The sequence below is a fragment of the Cornus florida genome, unplaced genomic scaffold, assembly GCF_030987335.1.
Source record: "Cornus florida cultivar Cherokee Brave unplaced genomic scaffold, ASM3098733v1 CherokeeBrave_3.0.0_Hap2_Chr06, whole genome shotgun sequence".
In the NCBI taxonomy this organism is placed as follows: Eukaryota; Viridiplantae; Streptophyta; class Magnoliopsida; order Cornales; family Cornaceae; genus Cornus; species Cornus florida.
Window position 1 is genome coordinate 73049731 of NW_026775576.1, and position 23646 is coordinate 73073376.

General features: G+C 34.5%; 1 protein-coding gene across 1 annotated transcript; it reads left to right on the top strand.

The window, feature by feature from the left end:
* The first annotated feature begins 18450 nt into the window (after positions 1 to 18450).
* On the top strand, positions 18451 to 23162 carry LOC132312030 (uncharacterized). Its single transcript, XM_059810241.1, has 3 exons — positions 18451 to 18614; positions 21656 to 21770; positions 22397 to 23162. Exons 2-3 carry the CDS (start codon positions 21656 to 21658, stop codon positions 22957 to 22959), a joined length of 678 nt encoding a protein of 225 aa, XP_059666224.1. The 5' UTR covers positions 18451 to 18614; the 3' UTR covers positions 22960 to 23162.
* The last annotated feature ends 484 nt before the right edge of the window (positions 23163 to 23646 follow it).

The following is a 23646-nucleotide window of genomic DNA, read 5'->3' on the forward strand; positions in this document are numbered from 1 at the left end:
GAATTGAAAGACTTGCTATGGTTTCAGGATGGATTTATTATACAGATATCAGACCACTACACAGATGGATGATATTCTATATTAGGAGGAGTACGGACTTTATATATTTATTATATGTGCCATGGTATGAGCCTGAGTCTCAGGACCATGGTTAGGACGCGTATATCGCCTAGGATGGATAACTGGACATAGGTGTTGTCCCCTGGTAGGTCTAGGTACTCATGCCCACCTTAGGGTGCGTATTTGCATGATACCTTGTATTCAGGCTGAGACAGACCTACTGGACTAGCGAGCGTCCTATAGTGTGTACTATATATACATATATGGACTACTCTAGATATTGTTGAGTCTTTCTAGGATGTATCTGCGTATCGGATTACTGTTTGGATCGTAGTAGATCAGGACTTACATGTGGGCCTGACCCACTCTATTATTTTTCAGGTCTTCGACAGTACCAGTCTTAGAGCTGGATCGTGTTGATGCAGATACAGACACTCACTCTTCCGGTTACATAGGATTTCCTTTCTATTTTAAATTTTGGATTTTAATTCTGTAAATTTATTCAAGGATTTGGGATTAGGGGTCCACTAAGTGGATTCCCGAGTTGTACGGTTTTAAATCATATTAATTTATTTATTTCAAGTTTGAGGATTCTTATGTTAGATTTCTTTCAGCGTATTATTAATTTGTTCTTAATTCAGTTTTATTTCTGTTTGTTTACATATTAATTGTTTGGTATCCCTCGGATCTGTACTCGGACTTGATCACCCGTGGCTCTAGAATCGAGGGGTATCACAAGGCCCACGCCCAAATACCCAAGAATATCAAAATAAATTGATAATAAACGAATACAGAGTACAAAAGAATAAAGAAGAATAAATAAAATGCTGACAAGAAACTAAAATGATAATCTAATAATAAACATCAGAATATATTTCCATTTGTTAATAAACTCTTCTGATACAACTGATCCTCCAAAATACTCTAAAATACAACTCGGGAATCTATACTGTGTGGACCCCTAGAAAATCCAAACTAAACAAATGACAATAATAACTGTCTAAATCAGGAAACTGAATCATAAAGGAACTCCTATGTAGCATCGGAAGAATGAAATAGACTGATCCTCGCTCGGCACGAATAACCTCTACTCCTGACGAACACCTGAAAAATAATAGTGGGTCAGGCCCACAAACAAGTTCTATTCGACTACAGTCCAAGCAGAGATCCGATACACGTATACATCCTAGTCAATCCAACAGTAACTAGTAGTCCATATATATCTATATATACACACTAAAGGAACATCACTAGACTATAGGGTTGTTTTAACCTGAATAGTAGGCAACATGCAAAACGCACATATAGTGGACATGAGTACCTATACCTACCAGGGTACACAACTACACTATATCTAGCTACACATCCCTGGCGATATACGCGCCCTAACCACTGATCCTGAGACTCAAGCTCATATCATGGCACCATACTTATATATATAAAATTTAGTAACCATCATATCCAGTATAAATTAATCCTCCATAAGTCATTCAACTTGTTCAGCTGAACTTGTTAGTCACTAATTGACTCTAGAGGGGGGGTGAATAGAGTCAAGGATCAATTTTTTAATTTAAAAATTATATTTCTACCAAACTGTTAAATATCAGTTTATTGAAATATTCAAGCAAAATAAAGCACAAAAATAAGAGAGATAGAGATAAGAGATTGCAAACAATGACTCGGTGATTTAGCGAGGTTCGGAAACTCCTACTCCTCGGCTCAAGATCCCCCTTGAGACTTCCCAAATTCACTAGAGCTTCTCCTTAATGGTGGAGAGCAAACCTTCACTTTTGAAACAAGATTTTGCTTCTCTTCTTTGCTAGGAGAACACCCTTCTCCTAGGCTTTCTTTTGGGTTACACCAACCCTTTACAATAGCTTTGAAATTTGAAGAAACAAGTGTACAAGAATCTCTCAAAGATAGATTACAGAGTTTAGCTCACAACTATAGAAAAGATGAATATACGTAAAGCTCAGAATTACTACAGTGATATGAAATAACAGAGAGGGAATGAAAGCTCAGAATACTTCTTTAATACTTTTCAAGGAATGATAGAATGTTCTCTGTAAATGTGTATTTCAGTTTGAAGACCAACCTCAGTATTTATAGAATCAACAGAGTTCAATATAGCTATTAGAGGTTGTTGAGAACATTTAATAAAAATGTTTACGTTACAGTTCAAAACCCTAAAGAGAGCCGTCTCTTGAAAACCAAAGAGCCTGCTCTTTGTTCATTTTCCTTGGAAAGAGCCTGCTCAATAAAAACGTGAGCCTGCTTTTTATTTTGAAGATCCATTTTCGTAGCTTTCTTAGAACAAAAAGAGCCCTCTCTTTCTTTTGATTGAGCCCTCTCTTTTTCTTAAATACTTCTCAAAGACTTACTGGAGTTAAAGAAAAGAACCTTTTCAGAGCTCACTGAATAAGAGAAAAGAGCCTTCTCTTTATTTTATGGAGCCTTCTCCATCTCACATTATGATACTTAATATGAAATTCTTTAAGTCCTGTGAATGTGATCATGAGCTGATTTTATTTTCTTTGAGAAATAAAATGGGAATGCAATGTATGGATTGAATTTTGAGTTTCAAATATATTCAAATTATCTTTGACATTAAATCTTAAGCTCTTACCATCTAATCTACCCTTTTCTTCAATCTTTGACCATGATCGGTTAGCCTTTGATGGAGTACTTGAATAATCTTTGAATTCTTGCAACTTCAATGCTTCCTTGAATCCATTGCTTGAGTACTTGGAATGCTTCTGGCTCATTATTGAGGATTGAATTGAATGATCAACTATATAGCACCAAAGGAAAATATTAGTGCATAAACATCATTAATGGTTTGTAATCATCAAAATATAAGATTGACCTTTAGATTAAATCCTTAGACCAACAGACCTGACTTGAATATAAGTAGGACTTAACATTTTAGTTAATCCATTCCCTTATATAATAAATTAATCATCCATAAGTCATTCAACTTGTTCAGCTGACCTGACTTGAATATAAGTAGGATTTAGCATTTTAGTTAATCCATTTCCTTATATAATAAATTAATCCTCCATAAGTCATTCAACTTGTTCAGCTAACCTGACTTGAATATAAGTAGGACTTAACATTTTAGTTAATCCATTCCCTTATATAAAATAGGTATGACTTAACTGATAAGTTAATCCGTCCCTAAAATGCCACCATCCCATACCGGTGCATTAAATTACAATCCAACAATTGATGTAACGATTAAGGAAATACATCAAATAATCCAGAAATAATTATGATAATATGATATCAAGTTATCATAAAATATGAATGATTTATTATTTATTTAAGCTTCCTATATTATATGTCCTACATAAACTGAATTTTATACAAGATGATATTTTATTATACCGTCAAATAAGTATTCTCCATATCCAATTCATCCTACACATTTAATCTTAATTGCTAAAACATTTTAAAAGATTAAATCCATTCGTTTGTTTAAAATATTCAAATAGTAAGCATCATTATGATTGAGTCTATTTAAATTTATTTAAACCCAAACCTAGTTCCTATTTAATGTTCAGGAATCCTAGGCATGTTTCTACGTTCCATCATTCCATAGATATGAAAAATACATAATGTAAACATATAAAAATTCAGACCGGAAATCAAATCAAAATCATGCATTTATCAATTCATAACACAAGAACAGATATGAACCAATTTCATAAAACCTATGTTCTAATCCAATTAAACATGCATAATTATTTAATTTTATGCGTTTAATAAATCCTGGAATTTCCTAGGCCTGCATAGAAACACGAATCAAAGGGAAAGAGATAGAAGAAGAACTTGCCTTAAACTTTCGGATAGAAAGTTAAACTTCTTTTTCCTTGATATTCTCTTTACAAGCTTTTTTTCCTCCTTCCTTCATTTTCCTCCTTCCCTCTCTAACTCTCTCTCTCTAGAATATATCACGTGAATATTTCTACCCCCTTTTACAACCTATAGCTATATATTTATAGGTTAAATAAAATAACCCTAACCCTTTTCCCAATCCAAGTCAACTTAAAAAAAATAAATATTAAAATATTAAAAAGGTAAGTAAAATATGTTACGTATATAAAATATGTATATCTTTATTAAATAAATAAATTATACACATCCCATTATTTATTAATGGATTATCCAATAATACTTAAATTACCATAATATTATAAAGTAACTTAAAACATAACACGTATAAAATCTATGTATATTTTTATTATTTAAATATAAAACATATACATAAGATTAAATATTACTACCCAAGTTACCGTAAAAGTAATTAATAAATTACTTTCCCTTTTATATATATTAAAAAAGTAAGTAAAATATGTTATGTATATGTTTATTAAATAAATAAATTATACATATTCCATTATTTATTAATGGATTATCCAATAATACTTAAGTTACCATAATATTATAAAGTAACTTAAAACATAACACGTATCAAATCTATATATATTTTTATTATTTAAATATAAAACATATACAAAAGATTAAATATTACTATCCAAGTTACCATAAAAGTAATTAATAAATTATTTTCCTTTTTATATATGTATATAATATATATCTATAAATATACATACACAACTATCTATGGGTAATAATCCACACACATCCAACCTCCTATCCAAGTAGTCCATGGGACCTAATTGGTTGGCCCATTACTACTAACCATAACCATAAAAAAATAATAATAATAATAATAAAAGGAATAAAAAATATTTAATTTACAATTAATCAAAACACCATTTAAGCGCATAATCTAATTAAACAATTAACACATAGATAAATACAAATAATACATAGACACATAATCAAATAATCAAGAAATACCTAATTAAATTAAACACATAAGTAATTAGTCAAATAATCAATTAAATAATTAACAATACAATTAAAACAAATAAATAAATACCGAGACTATCCTTTTAAAATTAGGAGTATTACATTCTTCCCCCCTAACAAAAGGAATTTCGTCCTCGGAATTCGCCGTTACTTTCTTCCATTATGCTTGGAAACTGTGAAAGAAAAACATCCTCCTATTCCTAAGTAGACGCAACCTCACTATAAGGGCTCCACTTAACTCCAATATACCAAGTGGTATACAGGGTTCTTATATTTTAAGAAACATAATAATCATACGATGCGTAGGTTGTATCAAATAACAATGTAATCCTCCCAAGTCGACAAGAGAATGATCTACTTACTTCCAAGTGCCATAGAATATGCGCACAAACTCCTATGCACCCAGTGCTAATAATTTGGTAATGCTAATTCAGAGGCGACTGCCTCAATTGCAAAACACAATCCTCTAAAAGTCAATATAATAAGTAAAATTGACCTTTCTCCAAAAATCGTCTTTCTTCCTACATGGAAAACAGAATGAGCAAACTACTCCCTGATAGAAAAACTCTAGTATACAAGTTCAATTATTTACAACATCCCACTGTCGCCTCCCAACCGCGCGCAATTCAGTACAAAGGGAAGTATCTTTTTCCGACATATTTTTAAATGAAGTCAAGGTCTGATTGTACAACCCTTACTTCCATTTTCAACCAACAAATGAGAGGTATGCATTGTGAAAGATACAAAACCTCCAAAGTTGTCACACTAACCTCCTTGTGCCAACAATATCACAGATAAAATTCCGACAAGTGAAGTAATCACTTCCAACTGTCCATGAAAATCTAGGATATACGCCTCAAACATATCATTTATAGTCTAATTTAATCTCTCGATTAATTCCTCCGTCTATATATATGAAGTAGAGCTGCTGCTCCAAAATCTTCATAACGCTCCTTCGAAATAACACTTTGCATCTACTAATATAGACATCCACATGTTATAATACCACTATCACTGAACTATAGAACTACTATGAAGTTCTAAAATAAGCATCACTCAAATTTATATCCTCAAGCGATCTTTCTCACTCCACCACTCGGATTCCATATGGAAAATTGAAATTCTAAATCAATGTCGATCATTCCCACCGACCGTCACTCCTATTTAATTCAACTTCCATATTTGTTATAGGAAGTGGCTAAAGATTCTTACGATATCTGATGATCAACTTTCCACCTTTGTAGCAGGTTTTACACTTAGGGCAATTATATATGCATCCTTATCCGTATCTGTTCACCAAAACCGACATTTGATGTCATGATATACCTTCTAACCGTCTGAGCACACCGAGAAAAATTATAAACTTTTTAGCTCAGTCGCCCGATCGTCATATCACTATTTACAAAAACTACTAAATCCTCCTCGAGTACCTTAAACTCCATCTGAGTAAGGTAATACCGTCTCTAAGGTCAGCTCCAATATTCAAAGTTGACATTCTCAACTATCGTAGTAATAACAAGTGTTGTCATTACACTTGCTATAAATGCATCTGATAACTCAACAACTAACTGAAAGATTTAAATATTCTATTGTTTGTTGAGAGCATCCATTTACATCATTGTGTCCACCAGACGAAACTTGATATAAAGTGTGAATCACCACTGTAATCTATCTAAACCGTCTCGTGATCCATTCTATTCGTATGAACTGAAGTCCTACCAGTTTGAAATAGACAAGAATCAAGCTGACCTAATGTATCAATCAACCAATATTTCATCCAGAATCCTGACCCTTGTGTAAAATCAGAAATCCCACAACTAAATCCGTAAAATGCTCTCTCGTTTCCACTTTAGTATAGGAAATGGCTGCAAAGGATCTAGTGATCTTTGATGGTCCATCTTTACTATCTAATAAATATTAGACGTGGAGATAAATCACTATGTCCCTTCTCCTGCCTATCGTGAAGCATCATGTTTCCACCAAGATGAAGAACTAAAAGTTGTGAAACTCAGTCCGTGCATCCTCCATCCAATTTGTCTATAGAAAGTACCATTAGTTTGGTACCACCAGCTTTCGTCTGTACCTAACGTTTAAATTGGAATATCTTCAAAAGCGAATTCTGTAACTAAATCTATCCACCACTGATCCGTGATAAACTTGCCGATATTGAAAATTAATCGGTAATTATATTTATCAATAGTCAACTATGACTTTAACTCAACGAAAGTCAACAAACTATGACATTTCCACACATACCATGCACCTCATCTTTATATAAGTGTTTGGCCTCACCATCTTATCTTTGACACACCCTTCTTCTTTAAGACAAGTTAATAACAATCCAACTTCTTTGTCTAACTTCAAAAAAATATGAAATCTTTCATCCTCTACATAAGTCATCAATTTCCTTGCAACAGCTAATTGTTGCAAATTGTGACTAAAAAAAAAATAATAATAATTCCATATTATTTATGGAAATGAAGAGACTTAGTTTCCTCCTTCTAGTGTAACACCGGCAAATTCCTTCTAATGACAAACCCTCTTGAATAAATTCTTGATTAAGAATTTACTGATGAATATTTATTCAGTCTCCTATCCTCACTCGGTGTCATTCCAATAAGTACTTAATCCAGTACTAAATCCTCCTTCCGACTTGGTAACAATTTCTGAAATTTTCAAGAAGATGTTCAACAAATCCAGCACCTCTGATATATCATCATGGCGTTACAGTGATCTTTATTTACCACTACCTCACACATACCGAAACATTAACAATCACCAATATCATGGTGTTGTAATATGATACGAATCCAGACTTAACGTAAAGTATATCAAACTAATCGTTCTAGATTATTTGACTCGTAGTGATGGTTTAACTATCCTATCTCAAAACACACCATAATGACACATGTCCAGGTCTAATGGATTGGTTAGATTTATGTGTATCTACCAAATTATACGATCGTACGTTCACAAATCTAGTGTAAATAATGTTATTACTCCATGTTATTAAAACAATAGTTGGCTGATCACATACTTGTATCCCCAACTAAACCACATACCAAATCCCGAGTAATTAACAAAAAAAAAAAAAAAAAACCCGTATGATAAACACATAAAACAAAATATATTCCTACTTAGGACATCGTTCTTTCTAGAAAAGAAAGTCTCCTTTGACATCAACCTTACTAGATTGTTTCAAAATTTCCTTTTATAGTTTCGTAAATATTCATCCAACCTCAAAACATATCCTTTAAAACACAGCTTAAAAACATAAATGTTTGCCTAAGCAAATACCAAAGGCTTAACCCTCATCCTTCTTATATGCGGAATGTCAACTGTCTAACTTGGCTTTTTAAAGCGAATTAGAACGTCACAACATAATACCAATGCCCTCTTGTATGTGATTTAAAAATTATGTATTTCATTCTGATAAGAACACATCTGATCTCCAAACTCCTAAACAATACTTCTTATATACCTCTTTTAGAGATGATGAGAAAACTTAATTATTTGTAGGATGATCAACCCCAATTCTACTAATAACATTCGCTATACTACTAGCAATTCAGATCACCTCGCGTGATTATCCATCTTCAAGATTTAGTACCTTATCTATTGGATGCACATAAATCTCCTCCATTAGGATCCTCTTCGGCTCCTACTCCTCACTTGTCTCATTTTTTAGATCAACTGAAGTCGTATTGGCCCCGATATGTGGTGACCTATCACGTGCACCTAAATCATTCCTTCGCTTATACTTTTAAAGTAACGCCAAACGAACCTAAACCATCGACCCCTAACACTGCTTTCTGGCAACAAAATCGATAACATGCTCCTTTACTCCTTTGGGTCTTTATCACTTTCGCCTTGAACCCATCCTTTTCTTAGTGCTAACCATTCTATGACTCAGAATATAATTGACATTAGCTCCTCCTAACAAACCGTAAATAGAGTACAACGAATCTTTATACGGGCTCTAAGTTTTAAGAGACGCAACGCGGAAGTCACATAACGAAAGACATTCCTAAGGACACTTGAACCTAGAGTGCTCTGATACCAACTGTGATACCCTCGGATTTCCGAATGCGGGTTGGCCAGGCCCACGCCCGAATACCCGAGGATATCAAAATAAATTGATAATAAACGAACACAGAGTACAAAAGAATAAAGAAGAATAAATAAAATGCTGACAAGAAACTAAAATGATAATCTAATAATAAACCTCAGAGTATATACTGTGATACCCCCGGATTTCCGAATGCTGGTTGGCCAGGCCCACGCTCGAATACCAGAGGATATCAAAATAAATTGATAATAAATGAACACAGAGTACAAAAGAATAAAGAAGAATAAATAAAATGCTGACAAGAAATTAAAATGATAATCTAATAATAAACCTCAGAATATATTTCCATTAGTTAATAAACTCTTCGGATACAACTGATCCTCCAAAATACTCCAAAATACAACTCGGGAATCCATACTGTGTGGACCCCTAGAAAATCCAAACTAAACAAATGACAACAATAACTGTCTAAATCAGGAAACTGAATCATAAAGGAACTCCTATGTAGCATCGGAAGAATGAAGTAGACTAATCCTCGCTCAGCACGAATAACCTCTACTCCTGATGAACACCTGAAAAATAATAGTGGGTCAGGCCCACAAACAAGTTCTACTTGACTACAGTCCAAGCAGAGATCCGATACACGTATACATCCTAGTCAATCTAACAGTAACTAGTAGTCCGTATATATCTATATATATACACTAAAGGAACATCACTAGACTATAGGGTTGTTTCAACCTGAATAGTAGGCAACATGCAAAACGCAAATATAGTAGGCATGAGTACCTATACCTACCAGGGTACACAACTATACTATATCTACTTACACATCCCTGGCGATATACGCACCCTAACCACTGATCCTGAGACTCAAGCTCATATCATGGCACCATACTTATATATATATAATTTAGTAACCATCATATCCAGTATAAATGAATCCTCTATAAGTCATTCAACTTGTTCAGCTGACCTGACTTGAATATAAGTAGGACTTAACATTTTAGTTAATCCATTCCCTTATATAATAAATTAATCATCCATAAGTCATTCAACTTGTTCAGCTGACCTGACTTGAATATAAGTATAACTTAACATTTTAGTTAATCCATTCCCTTATATAATAAATTAATCCTCCATAAGTCATTCAACTTGTTCAGCTAACCTGACTTGAATATAAGTAGGACTTAACATTTTAGTTAATCCATTCCCTTATATAAAATAGGTAGGACTTAACTGATAAATTAATCCGTCCCTAAAATGCCACCATCCCATACCGGTGTATTAAATTACAATCCAACAATTGATATAACGATTAAGGAAATACATCAAACAATCCAGAAATAATTATGATAATATAATATCAAGTTTTCACAAAATAGGAATGATTTATTATTTATTTAAGCTTCCTATATCATATGTCCTATACAAACTGAATCTTATACTAGATGATATTTTATTATACCGTCAAATAAACATTCTCCATATCGAATTCATCCTACACATTTAATTTTAATTGCTAAAACATTTTAAAAGATTAAATCCATTCGTTTGTTTAAAATATTCAAATAGCAAGCATCATTATGATTGAGTCTATTTAAATTTATTTAAATCCAAACTTAGTTCCTATTTAATGTTCAGGAATCCTAGGCATGTTTTTACGTTCCATCATTCTATAGATATGAAAAATATATAATGTAAACATATAAAAATTCAGACCGAAAATCAAATCAAAATCATGCATTTATCAATTCATAACACAAGAACAGATATGAACCAATTTCATAAAACCTATGTTCTAATCCAATTAAACATGCATAATTATTTAATTTTATGCGTTTAATAAATCCTGGAATTTCCTAGGTCTGCATAGAAACACGAATCAAAGGGAAAGAGATAGAAGAAGAATTTGCCTTAAACTTTCGGATAGAAAGTTAAACTTCTTTTTCCTTGATCTTCTCTCTACATGGTTTTTTTCCTCCTTCCTTCATTTTCCTCCTTCCCTCTCTAACTCTCTCTCTCTAGAATATATCACGTGAATATTTCTACCCCTTTTACAACCTATAGCTATATATTTATAGGTTAAATAAAATATCCCTAACCCTTTTCGCAATCTAAGTCAACTTAAAAAAAATAAATATTAAAATATTAAAAAGGTAAGTAAAACATGTTATGTATATAATTTATGTATATCTTTATTAAATAAATAAATTATACACATCCCATTATTTATTAATGGATTATCCAATAATACTTAAGTTACCATAATATTATAAAGTAACTTAAAACATAACACGTATAAAATCTATGTATATTTTTATTATTTAAATATAAAACATATACATAAGATTAAATATTACTACCCAAGTTACCATAAAAGTAATTAATAAATTACTTTCCCTTTTATATATATTAAAAAGGTAAGTAAAATATGTTATGTATATAATTTATGTATATGTTTATTAAATAAATAAATTATACACATTCCATTATTTATTAATGGAGTATCCAATAATACTTAAGTTACCATAATATTATAAAGTAACTTAAAACATAACACGTATCAAATCTATGTATATTTTTATTATTTAAATATAAAACATATATATAAGATTAAATATTATTATCCTAGTTACCATAAAAGTAATTAATAAGTTATTTTTCTTTTTATATATGTATATAATATATATCTATATATATACATACACAACTATCCATGGGTAATAATCCACACACATCCAACCTCCTATCCAAGTAGTCCATGGGACCCAATTGGTTGGCCCATTACTACTAACCATAACCATAAAAGAAAAATAAAATAAAATAAAATAATAAAAGAAAAGAAAATATTTAATTTACAATAAATCAAAACACCATTTAAGCACATAATCTAATTAAACAATTAACACATAGACAAATACAAATAATACATAGACACATAATCAAATAATCAAGAAATACCTAATTCAATTAAACACATAAGTAATTAGTCAAATAATCAATTAAATAATTAACAATATAATTAAAACAAATAAATAAATACCGAGACTATCCTTTTAAAATTAGGGGTATTACAATAATACACAACCACATTCGAGGAGTGATGCCAGATGATCCACTTTTAAATGATGTTGGTCACGAGATTGGCACTCAATCAGCTCCTATTCATGATCCTGTTGACAATCAATTGACTAGGGCTGAAGATGGAAGGGAAGGAAAGAGAATTCGAACACAAATAATAAAAGAAATGTGGAATGATTTTAGTAGTAGACACTGATAGGATTTTTATTGATGTGTATTTTTGCTTTGTTGAAAACTTATGAGGTTCTGATTGTTAGACAATTTTATTATTGGAATGTAAATATGTTTTTATTTTATTTTATCATCATAGTATTTAATTGATGATTAATTGTAGTTTTCTAGTCATTTTTCTTCCAACATAAATTTATTAGTTATTGAATATATTATTATGAGCATTTTATATTAGGAATAGAGCAAGACGGGTCTAATTGTCACATTGGAGATGCCAAGAAAAAGGGAAAGAATGTAATATGGTCAAAAGAGATGGATCAATGTCTTATTTTGGAACTTATGCATCAAGCTAACGAGGGTTATAAGATAGATAAAGGTTTTAAAGATCATGCTTATACTACAGCTTATTCAGTGTTAAATTCAAAATTTCACTTGTCACTAAATCGAGAGCATTGTGTTAATCACTTAAAGACTATCAAGAAAAAGTATAGATTCATTCAGGAAATGTTAAGCAAAAGTGGATTTGCTTGGAATCCAGTGATGAAAATGGTGGAATGCAGCAACCAAGTGTGGACTACATATGTTGCGGTATGTAGATGTTTAAAGTAAAGTTTTAATTGATAATATATTTATTAGTTTATTTGTATAGCATGCTATTTTGAACATAGTAGTGTTTTTCAATTTAATTATTTATTGCAATATATGCCACAATTTACTTTAGTCATCACTAATTAAATGAGAATAAATAAAAGGAGAAAAGAGGTGCAATATGTCTGTTTATGCTTTGAATATACTATGAACAAGTCACTATTCTAAGCACAACCCAACAAGGACTTATTGAATCTTATCTTTCCATAGTTTCATGAAAGGGTGCTTCCATATGCAAAACTTTGTCTTCTTGTTCCTAAAGTGACCAAAAAGAGTCTACCTGAACGTGATACTTGAAAGTTGCAATTAAACAGTTTCGTAAAAAAACTGTCACAATTTCGTATCTTGTGTAAAATCTTGAGCTTGAATATAAAAGCAAAAAGTAAGTAATTGTTTGGAAGATTAAAAAAATTTTGTGTTGTGCACATTTCAAACCATAGTTACAATACAATTATGTATGAAACAGTTTCTTAAATATGTGTCTCTCATGATTGTAAGGATAAATTAGTTACTGCTAATATTTAAAAGGCAAGCATTGAAAGATATACATGGATTTATATTGATATTTTTCTTTAATTTTATTTATTTATTTATTAAAGATACATGGATTCATATTGATATTTTTCTTTTGCATATATATTTTTTGTTTGAAATCATTAATTAGGCGAATCCCGATGCAAAAGGTTTACGAGGTAAGAGAATTGACATGCTTGATGAATTGGCTATAGTTTGTGGCAATGATTATGCAACTGGAGAATGGGCTAATTCAGCCAAAGATATAAATGCTAAGAAGTCAAAACCAATGAATGACACTGGGGAGGAATATACACCATTAGTGGACCTTAACGAAGAAGTTAACATGGATGACTTAGGTGATGCAGAAGAAAATTATTCTGCTACTGAGCAAGGTAACGCAGCTAACATGATGAGTGGTATTTTCTTTTGTTTTGGCCCATACTTAAAATGCCTTAATTATTTGCACGTACATCTTCTATTAATATTACTAACCGAATTTTTTTTTTAGATAGCCAACCAACTGGATGTAAAGATAACCAAGGAACGTACTTCAAGCTCATCTAAACGTCGTTCAAAGAAACCGTGAAACATGGATAATGTTGCTGAAACCATGAATGCAATTTCAAATAACATGGCAAGATTAGCTGATGCATATGAGAAGAGCAAGCCTTGCATAAATTATTCGGAACTTTATATGCTATAATGGATGTTGAGGAGCTTGATCTCAGTAGCCGAATGACTTCATTTGAATTCTTGAATGCAGATCCTGTCAAAGCCAGAGCCTTTTTAATCTATCCTCCAGAGATGCGATACTTATTCTTAATTAGACAACTGATACCAAATGGTCACTCTACTACTGATTAATGATTGAACTAAGTTAGCACTTTGAATGAATACTTTTGAAGCACTTGGGAACCTATGATTTGGTCATGTAATTCCTTTTTTTCTACTTAGTCTACTAAAGACATTGTCAAAAATTATGGTTAATGATTTACCTTTGACTTGGTATTAACGGAAAGCTACTACTAGTGGTGTGTATCATCATTATTTTGTAATATTTTTATTTTTTGTTCAAGGAAATGTTTTAGTATTATATGCTGTAAGAAATATTATACTGTAGAGAAACCGAAAAAATATATATATATATATTATTATAATTTGGAAAAACCAAATATCAAAAAATTTAAAATAAAAAATAAAAATATTTTATATCCAAACAAAGAACCTATATTTAATTCAAATTCTGAATTCATTGTCAGGACCCAAATCAATGTGAGCTTCAATGGACCAACAGAGTCCAGGACCATCCCAGCTTCTTTATCCAGACTTGTGGAATAGCTCAATCAAGGCCCAAGCTCTATCAAAAGTATTGGGATGGATGGATACTCGTGAATCACGTGAAGGCAATTTGCCACACGCGTATATTCATTGACTTAGTGACATAATTAGTCTAAATTGATCTCACTCTCAATTTCTGCAATTTTGCACCAGGGTACCCGTCAGCATTGACACCTGCTACCCTAGTCCAATATGCTGCTAACTTTTCACGTCAGCATCATACTCAACATAGCAGCAAGCCACTAACAGAGACGTCGTCAACTTTCTTTCTCTCCTCAGCCCTCCATCCCCACTTTCTTTCTCTCTCCTCAAGTAAATTTTTTTTTCAGAGACCAAGTTGGAGGCCCTATGTGCGCCATTGCCGCCCACTCCAGCGTGAACGTCGTCGGAATCACCATCAACGAGTACCAAGTCAAACGTGCTGGTATGCACAACAAGAAAGCCGGATTGGACTCCCTGTACGAACAAACAAAGACCCAATAACTTCCATCTAAACCCTTTTTAATCACTCAATAATGAACAAAAAAATAAGGATTTTGAACACAAGGCTAGATAACCAGTATAGGTTTCGTAAGTGAATCGGTTGTCGGCCGCTTGTGTCAAAACTGGTAAAGCCAGCCGGCCAATTCTTGCTTGCCGTTGCCGCACCGCAAGGTCACAATCGACCTCTCCACAGCCCATCGCTGGCCATGCCGCCATCGCCATCGTCATCGCTGCACTAGCCGGCCGAACCAGTCCTCTCCACAGCCCATCGTCGGCCCATGCCGCCATCGCCATCGCCATCGCTGCACCAGTCGACCGAACCAAGAATCCTTACCTGAAATTGCACATCGCCGATTCAGTCTTTGCCACCAATTCTCTCGCGCCGTTGCTATCATCGTTCTTCGCCGGATTCACAGCAATCAACGTACTTCTCGGATGACCTATCATCCAAATCCTCGCCTGAAATTGCACATGGCATAAAGATAATGAAACCATTCAATGTTCGTGGGATTTCTAAATGCACCTCAAATAGATACTGCAATTAGTTAATTGCACAACATGGGATTACAAAATTATACTACTATAGGTACATTCAGATACTGAGTTATACTGGGGTTTGAATTCCCTAATTTAGCTTGGAATAAAAATTTTAAATGTCACCTTCTTGGCGAATATTATCCAAGGATTCTGCCGAATTCAAGTTAGTGAAGCAAAATTCTTTCCAAAATTTGTATTTTGATTTGATAACACCAGCTAAATCAACAAGAACATATGCTAATAGCTTCCTAATGAAATTGTTTTCAATGAACTCTACCGTAATTTTGGGTGTCCTTTTGATAGCCAAACATAGAGCTGCTGGTCCAGAACTCCGAGCAGCATGCCATAATGTCCCAGAAGTCCAACCTGGAATTCGCTACCCCACAGGAGAAGCGAGGATTACCCTGTAAGTGATACCGAAAATAGTATAAAGCTAATTTCAGAGAACCTACAGGGAAATCTTGCAAATCAACCTCAAAAACTCATGAGAGAAATAACACAGAGAACGAGACTCATTGTAACCATAGTTATGTGGGAAATAAGAATTTCGTCTCTGCCCTAATCGATAACTTGGTTCCTCGAAAAAAGCAACGAGGAGAGAGAAAGAAAGTGGGATGGAGGGCTGAGGAGAGAAAAAGAAAGATAACTTGGTCCTCTGAAAAAAGCAACGAGGAGAGAGAAAGAAGGTGGGATGAAGGGCTGAGGAGAGAGAAAGAAAGTTGACGACGTCTCCGTTAGTTTCTTGCTGTTAGTTTCTTGCTGCTATGTTGAGCGTGATGCTGATGTGAAAAGTTAGCAACATGTCACGTTTTAATTGGATTAGCAGGTGTCAATGCAAACGGGGTAACCTTGGGGTACCCAATATTCTCTCCTATGTGACTTAGTAATTGTAGAATCAAATACATAGCATTACTTTTTGGGTCCTTTAACCCCCCTGAACTTTCAGCAAAAAACACAAAACCCCCCTAAACTAAAAAATACCCCATGATCTATTAAAAATGTACAATTTAAGGACAAAATGAATAGTCTCCGGCATAAAAGGTCACCGGAGATGTTTGATTACAAAATTACCCTTTTATAAAAGGACGCCGTTTTAGTGTTTGATGGGCTTCTATTGCTGATGTGTCAAACAAATTGTGAACAGCCAATAATATTTGAACAACTCATTATCACTTTACCAAAACTTCAACGCCAAACAAAGTCATCGCTGAACCAACCAGTGAAAGCTAAGCTTTGAAACCTTAACTCATCTATTGCAACACCAACATAGCTACTGTACGAACCTCCCCCCTCCTCCCTCTCTATCTCTCTCTTCTGTCTAACCTTCTCTTCCCCTCTCTTTCCTTTTCATGCCCGATGATGGAGGCACTGCTTCGGCAGTGGTCATCGGCGTCGCGAAAAAGCGACCGCAAGGTTGCGGCTACGTAGGTGCATCACAGCTTGGAAAGGTCGACTTCATGGCGACCCATGTCCAAATCTACTACTTGGCGACCTTGTGTCGCCGTGGTACAGGTCTCCAAGTCACCGGAATCGCCCGGCAGCCAGCTCACCACCACCATCAACGTGGAGAATTTTCCTTCTACCGAGACCTCTGTATCAACAACTTCGGTGTAGCACCGCTCCTCTTTTGTCAGAGATTTTAATGGTTTGGCCGCTGCTATTGCACTAATTTTTTGGCCGGAGACTTCACTTTGGCCGCTGCGATTGCACCGTTAATGCTTAGATCTTCTCTCTCTATGTCGATTCTCTTGTTTTATTACAACCAAGAACTTGGGCCGGAACTGGCATACAATGAACCGGGACAAAATTTGAAAGTGGGTTCAAATCCCTGTGTGAGATCGTTCGAGCTACGGAGAGTCGCCGACGAAACGGCGGTTGTCAACGTCGACGGTGATGGATTCAGTTGAGCCATAGTCGATAAGGTAGTGGTCGATCGGAGAGGAGGAGGCTGCGATTGCGAGGTTGATGAAAACAGATTCGGCGGTGGTGGATCGAGCTCGAAACGGATCTGGGGGAGACAAGAAGACGGCTGTGAGAACAGATCCGGCGGCTGTGTGATGAGCTTTTGGTAGGCGCGGTGAGCTCGGCGATGGTTCACGGGTCCTATCCCGGACCTGTCTCAGTGTGCGAATCTCTTCGTTTTGCAGCTCCGGGACAATCAGTTCACCGGTGTCGTGCCTCCGACGCTGAGTTCTCTTCCCAAATTGGTGAATGTCTCATTGTAGAACAATAAATTGCAGGGTCCAATGTCTGTAATTTGGGAAAGAATTTAGATATAGAGAGAGAAAGAGGGTAGGATTGGCATTTTCAATTTACAGCATATGCACGTGACTATTTTACGGCCAAAATTTACTGAAACAGTGTCACCTGGCTTTTTTTGTAAAAAGTGTGATAGTTTAGGGGGTTTTCTGTTAAAAAAATAATTCAGAGAGGTTTTTTGGGAGAGAGAGTAAAGTTTATGGGGTTTCTTTTGCACATTACCCTTATTTTTTTGATATTTTGTTAAATTTTATACACTGACAGCGGTTTGAAATTTATTACTGTGATGTGAAATTTATTACTGTACTCTCTCTTGTTTAATTAACCTAGTGGGCCTCTAAAATCTTAGTGGGCACTGCGTGATTAGTATTGCGGAGCGCACTCTAGTACTCCTCCTCATATATATATATATATATATGGAGAGAGAGAGCCTAAATTACTTCGGTTGTCCAAAACCGATTTTCTGTTCCAAACCCTTCCTGCCGTTCTCATCACAATCTGCAGACCCTGAATCTCGTCTTCAAATCGATAGATCTATTGCCTGTTGCCTGTTCCAGTAATTGTTTCGAAGGTATGTAATCTATATATATGTTTGTTATACATATGAGTTTCTTCAAATCAGGAAATAAAATTATCATCTTTATGACCTTGGGTTTGGAAAAAAAGAAAAAAATTAGCTTAGCCCAATACTTGTAGACCCTTGTTGTTTTCATGGCTCTGCGAACCATCTCCTCTAATTGGGTTCAGAGAATTAACTTTTTGTGTAATGAGTTATTTTTTTTTATTTTTTTTTTTCATAAACAATTACTTACCACCCCCCCCCCCCCCCCCCCCCAAATAAATTGTTCCATATACTAATTCTTAATTTTCAAAATTTGTACATACTAACATGAATTTAAGACCCAAACGTCAATGAAAAAAAGAGAAATTTATGATTTTAAGGCATGAACTATGAGAAAAGTTATTCCATGTTGAATTTGGTTTTACGGCAATTAGATTTTTGTGGAGTATGTAGTTGTTTGTTTGTTTGTCAATTACTTGCAATGACACTGGGGACCTGTAAAGGCTCTGAAATTTTTTTTAGTTACAAAATTACCTATATTTTTTTTGTTAAAATCTTAAAAATATTCCAACTTAATTTTCGATAATATTGTACATATATTATATTCTTGTTATTGAAAGTCGCCTCTTTCGTATAATTATTTGCAAGGAATGTGACCCAGACCCAGCGACGACTCCTTTTGAAATATAAAATATAAAATATAGACTATTTAAGTGCCTATAAAATATGAAGATTTAGAAGTAACAAAATTTACAGTTAGGACTTAAAAAAGAGCCTACAAGGCTACAATCTCTTACATCCTCGTAATTCCGGTACCTCCCTCTCCTGCTCACACCACACCCTTTCAGTATTTTCCATCTCCACAATCTCATTCCTTCTCCTATTTTTCCACTGACAATGGCTTAATAGATGAATTTTCAATTGTTATACGGTGTTTTTTTTAGTTTTTGCATTAATTATTATTATTATTATTATTATTTTTATATGGTGTTGAAAAAAATAAAAGTTTTTTGTTTTATATTTTATTTTTATATATTCCAATGTGGATGTGATTTTCTTTACAATTGTTTGGCAGTTGAGAAAAATGAGAAAACATATATATATATATATATATATATATATATATATATATATATATATTACAATGATTACCTCTTTCAGTAGGTAGAAGTATTGATCATGTTCATACATTATTGCCCTTGGTACCTCTTTAACATTATTTTGAACAAATTTTTTTTTTTTTTAACAAACCCCCCAGACCGATCAATAAAGTGGTTATAATCTTCACAACTGGGTAAAGGAGCGATTTAAATATTAGGGTTAATTTCACTTAGACCCCCTGAGGTTGGCGCATATTTCATCTAGATGGAGATTTGGTTTTTAGCGACCACTTAAACCCCAATTAGTGGCTTAACATTTCACTTACACCCCAAATGTCAATTTTTAGTGTTAAATGACTATGTTACCCTTTGACCTCGTGTTGACTATTTTTTGTGACTAAACTGCCCCCAACACACATTTCATCTTCCTCCTCCTCTCCGACAATCGTCCCAATTAACCTACACCATCTTCTGTTGGGGAAGTGAGGCGAGAGTGTAGATTGGCAAAGTGAGACCTCTCTGATATTTGTGAAGAGAGAGAGAGAATGATTCACATATATAGAGAGAGAATGATTCACATATATAGAGAGAGAGGAGCCCAATAAATAGAACAGGGGAGTCGAATATAGGTCGGGGGTTGGGAGATCGGTTCGGCCGTGGATGACTAGCGGCGGCTAAGATGACAGCGACGGCGTCCTCGGGCGATGGCTGTGGATGAACTGCAGCTGTGCACATTTGAGTTTGACCGGCAAGGATGAGGGAGCTCGGCGATGGACGGGATAACTAAATCAGCAGTCGGCGAATGGGATGGACTCTCGGCGGTCGGTTGTGAGATCGAAGCGGCTAGGATGAGGTAGCTCGGCGATGGACGGGATGACTGAATCTCAAGCTCGTTGCCGCCATCATCCGAAGCCACAAGCTCACTATCATCCGGACGGTCCCTGAGCTTGGGTCTTCTGCAACGCGAGAACTTCTCGACGGAGATAATCGAGAGCAAATCGCCGGAGGACCTCTAGCTGACGGTCAAGATCTGCATCGACAGTCACCAATCGCCGTCGATGGCGATAAAGAGGACCTCCAACACGCCGTGATTGCTCTCCTCAAGAAGATGTCGATCGGCGCCTGTGGCGCAATTCCAACGACGGGGTGCTGAGCTTGTCTTTGCCATGGTTTGAGTCTGATTCTAGATCGGATTCGTCTCCGGCGGGATTTGTTGGGTCTTGCGGGTCTCGATGGCAGCCATCGTTGCCGAGTTTAGGTTTGATTTGCAGGCTGTGGATTGTTGATTTTTTCTTCTTCTTGTGGATTGTTGATTACATGGTCCGATTTTGTGAATTGGGGCGTTGATTGTGGGATTGTGATTAGGTGTAGGATTTGGTATGTTTGATTGATTACAGAGGTGGTGGTTTGTGGGTGTTTATGCATTTTTGAGGTGGTGTGTTGGTGGTTGAAGGGGGTGGGTGAGAGACTGCAGACACAGACGAGAGAGATGAGAGAGGGGCATTTATGTCATTTAAAATTAAAGATATTTTGTAGTATTAAAATTTTGAGGGTAAATATGTCCATTTGCATGTGTTTGAGGGCAAAAATCAAATTGGGGTTTAAGTGGTCGCTAAAAACCAAATCTCCATCTAGGTGAAATATGCGCCAACCTCAGGGGGTCTAGGTGAAATTAACCCTAAATATTATTAGGTGAAAGTGCTTATTGAAAATGTATATTCTTTGTTGGAAAATTGTGGAAAAAAACTCGGATGATTAGGTTGAAGTACTTTAGAACTGGAAAGGTTATTATCATTATTTTTGTTCATCATATTGTGTTGTGAAAGCATCTAAAAGTATTATTATTATTATTATTATTGGTTTGCCAACTCAAAAAGATCCTGTACTAGAATTGTAGAATTGGGATTGGTTATAGCCGAATGAAATTTGGGGTTATGTTGTTTATAACAGATGGGCTGCGAAATATCAATAAATTGGTTGAGAATGCAACTTGTATATTGGTTATCAGAAAAATTACCCTACTACTTCAGAGAAAAGTACAACTACTACAGAGAAAAGTACAACGGTAAGTGTTTTTTCGTACTTCTTGTTCAGTTTGGTTTTTGGTTCTGTCTATTTCATCTTCATTTGGATTTCATTACACATTACCCTTCATGTACACAAGAAATAAGAAATTCACTTGCCTATTCTCTGACACAATAGAAAAGATTTTCATTTAGGAAATTTTTTTTTTCTTTAGCAACAATAATATTTTTTAATCGCATGCATGTGTGTCACATATATTAATGCAACATTATTCTATTAATCTCTATTTTGAATATATCATTCTTTGTGATATTTGTAAGGAAAAAAAATGGCATCCAAAAAAAATAATTTGTTATAGAACAAATTATAAATGGATCTAAATTATCAAATTTGGATATACTTTTCGTAAATGTTGAATCTCTCTCAATTCTCCACAATGCCTACAATGGAAATACTATCACTTGTTGGTCACTTGGCATGCAATGGAAACACTGTCATCCGATAGGAGTTATGTAATGTCAAGGGTTATTTGCAACATTCTACAAGTTCAAAGATTTTTTTTTTTTTTTTTTACAACTTACCCTTATGATGATTGTTGTTGTGTGGTTGTTGTTATATTGGTAATTTTATTGTGAGCTCAATAGTTAACCTTACTTTTAAATGCAGAAAACATTGGTGAACTTTGGTTTTGGTATGGAGTGGTGTCTGCTCTTGCTGGCATGTGCTGCTTCGTTAATATAGAAGGCATAAGGAATGTTTTTGAGAGGCATATGAATATTGGATCTACTATCCTCCCAATTGGGATGATGTTACACATACAAATTGTATACGAAGCACATGCTCGGCGTAAATTCGGACAAAATTCTATGTATGAACATCAGATTGGATGCTTTGCAAAATCCGCAACGTGTTTGCTCCATCTATGTGCACTTTTTATTTTGTCACACTTGGTGGAGGATATCTACTATGGCCTTGCATGGATATCGTTTACTACTGAGTACTGTGTGTTTAGGGAGCTCCTCTATGGTTACCGTGACTTCAGTTTATGGGATGCGTTACTGGAAGTTTTGATGCAGATTATTGTGATTTCTCAAAAGGACAACAACATATATCTCAAGATTGCAAACTTGATGATATGTGGTGTTGTTGTTTACTACCGGCATTGTTCCTATTCACCTTGTTGCAACTCTCGGTCTTCATCCCAGGATCGCAGAAGGAAAATGAAGTAAATTAAGATTTCGGATATCTCACATGTTTTTTTTTTCCCTTCCTTTTGGATTAACCCTTAGCGATTGCAGATGATTTTACTCTTCTTGATTCAAGTAGAATATGCAACCGAATCTCTAATTTAGGACTTCCTGTGAATATTTTCGAATGATGATCTTTTTGTGTTGATTTGGATTTGTAGAGTATCTGGCATGATTATGGTTCACATGTGGTTTTTAGATGGTTCGGAGAACATTGGTTTCGGGTTAATCACCATTAGTTTCGTAAGCAATTGGACCATTGGTTTCAGGCAAATCACCATCGTAAGCAATTGTATTGAACATGGGTAAGTTTCTATGAACTTTTTTTTTTGGTTTACGTATCCAATATACATGGGCCAAGACCAATGGTCCCAGAACCATCTAAAAATTTCTGCTCTTCAGTTCTTACAAATTTTGTCTGCATTATGGCTCTGTTTGTTTGGATGTAAAATATTTTTTAGAAAATATTTTTTTAGTTTATGGTATTTGGTTGTCGTAAAATATTTACGGAGAAAAAGAAATTAAAATTTGATAAAAATAATTTATTCATAAATTTTTGGTAAGTTATTTTACATGTTCAATCTAATAAACTCGACCCAATCTTGATTTAGACCTTTGTCAAACACGGACAAAGTAAAAATAAAAGAATATTTTATTTGAAAAATAAAA

Coding starts and splice junctions, on each gene's coding strand:
- LOC132312030 (XM_059810241.1), top strand. CDS start 21,656: ATGGGCTGCGAAATATCAATAAATTGGTTGAGAATGCAACTTGTATAT. Junction 21,771..22,396: donor CTACAGAGAAAAGTACAACG/GTAAGTGTTTTT, acceptor TTTTAAATGCAG/AAAACATTGGTGAACTTTGG.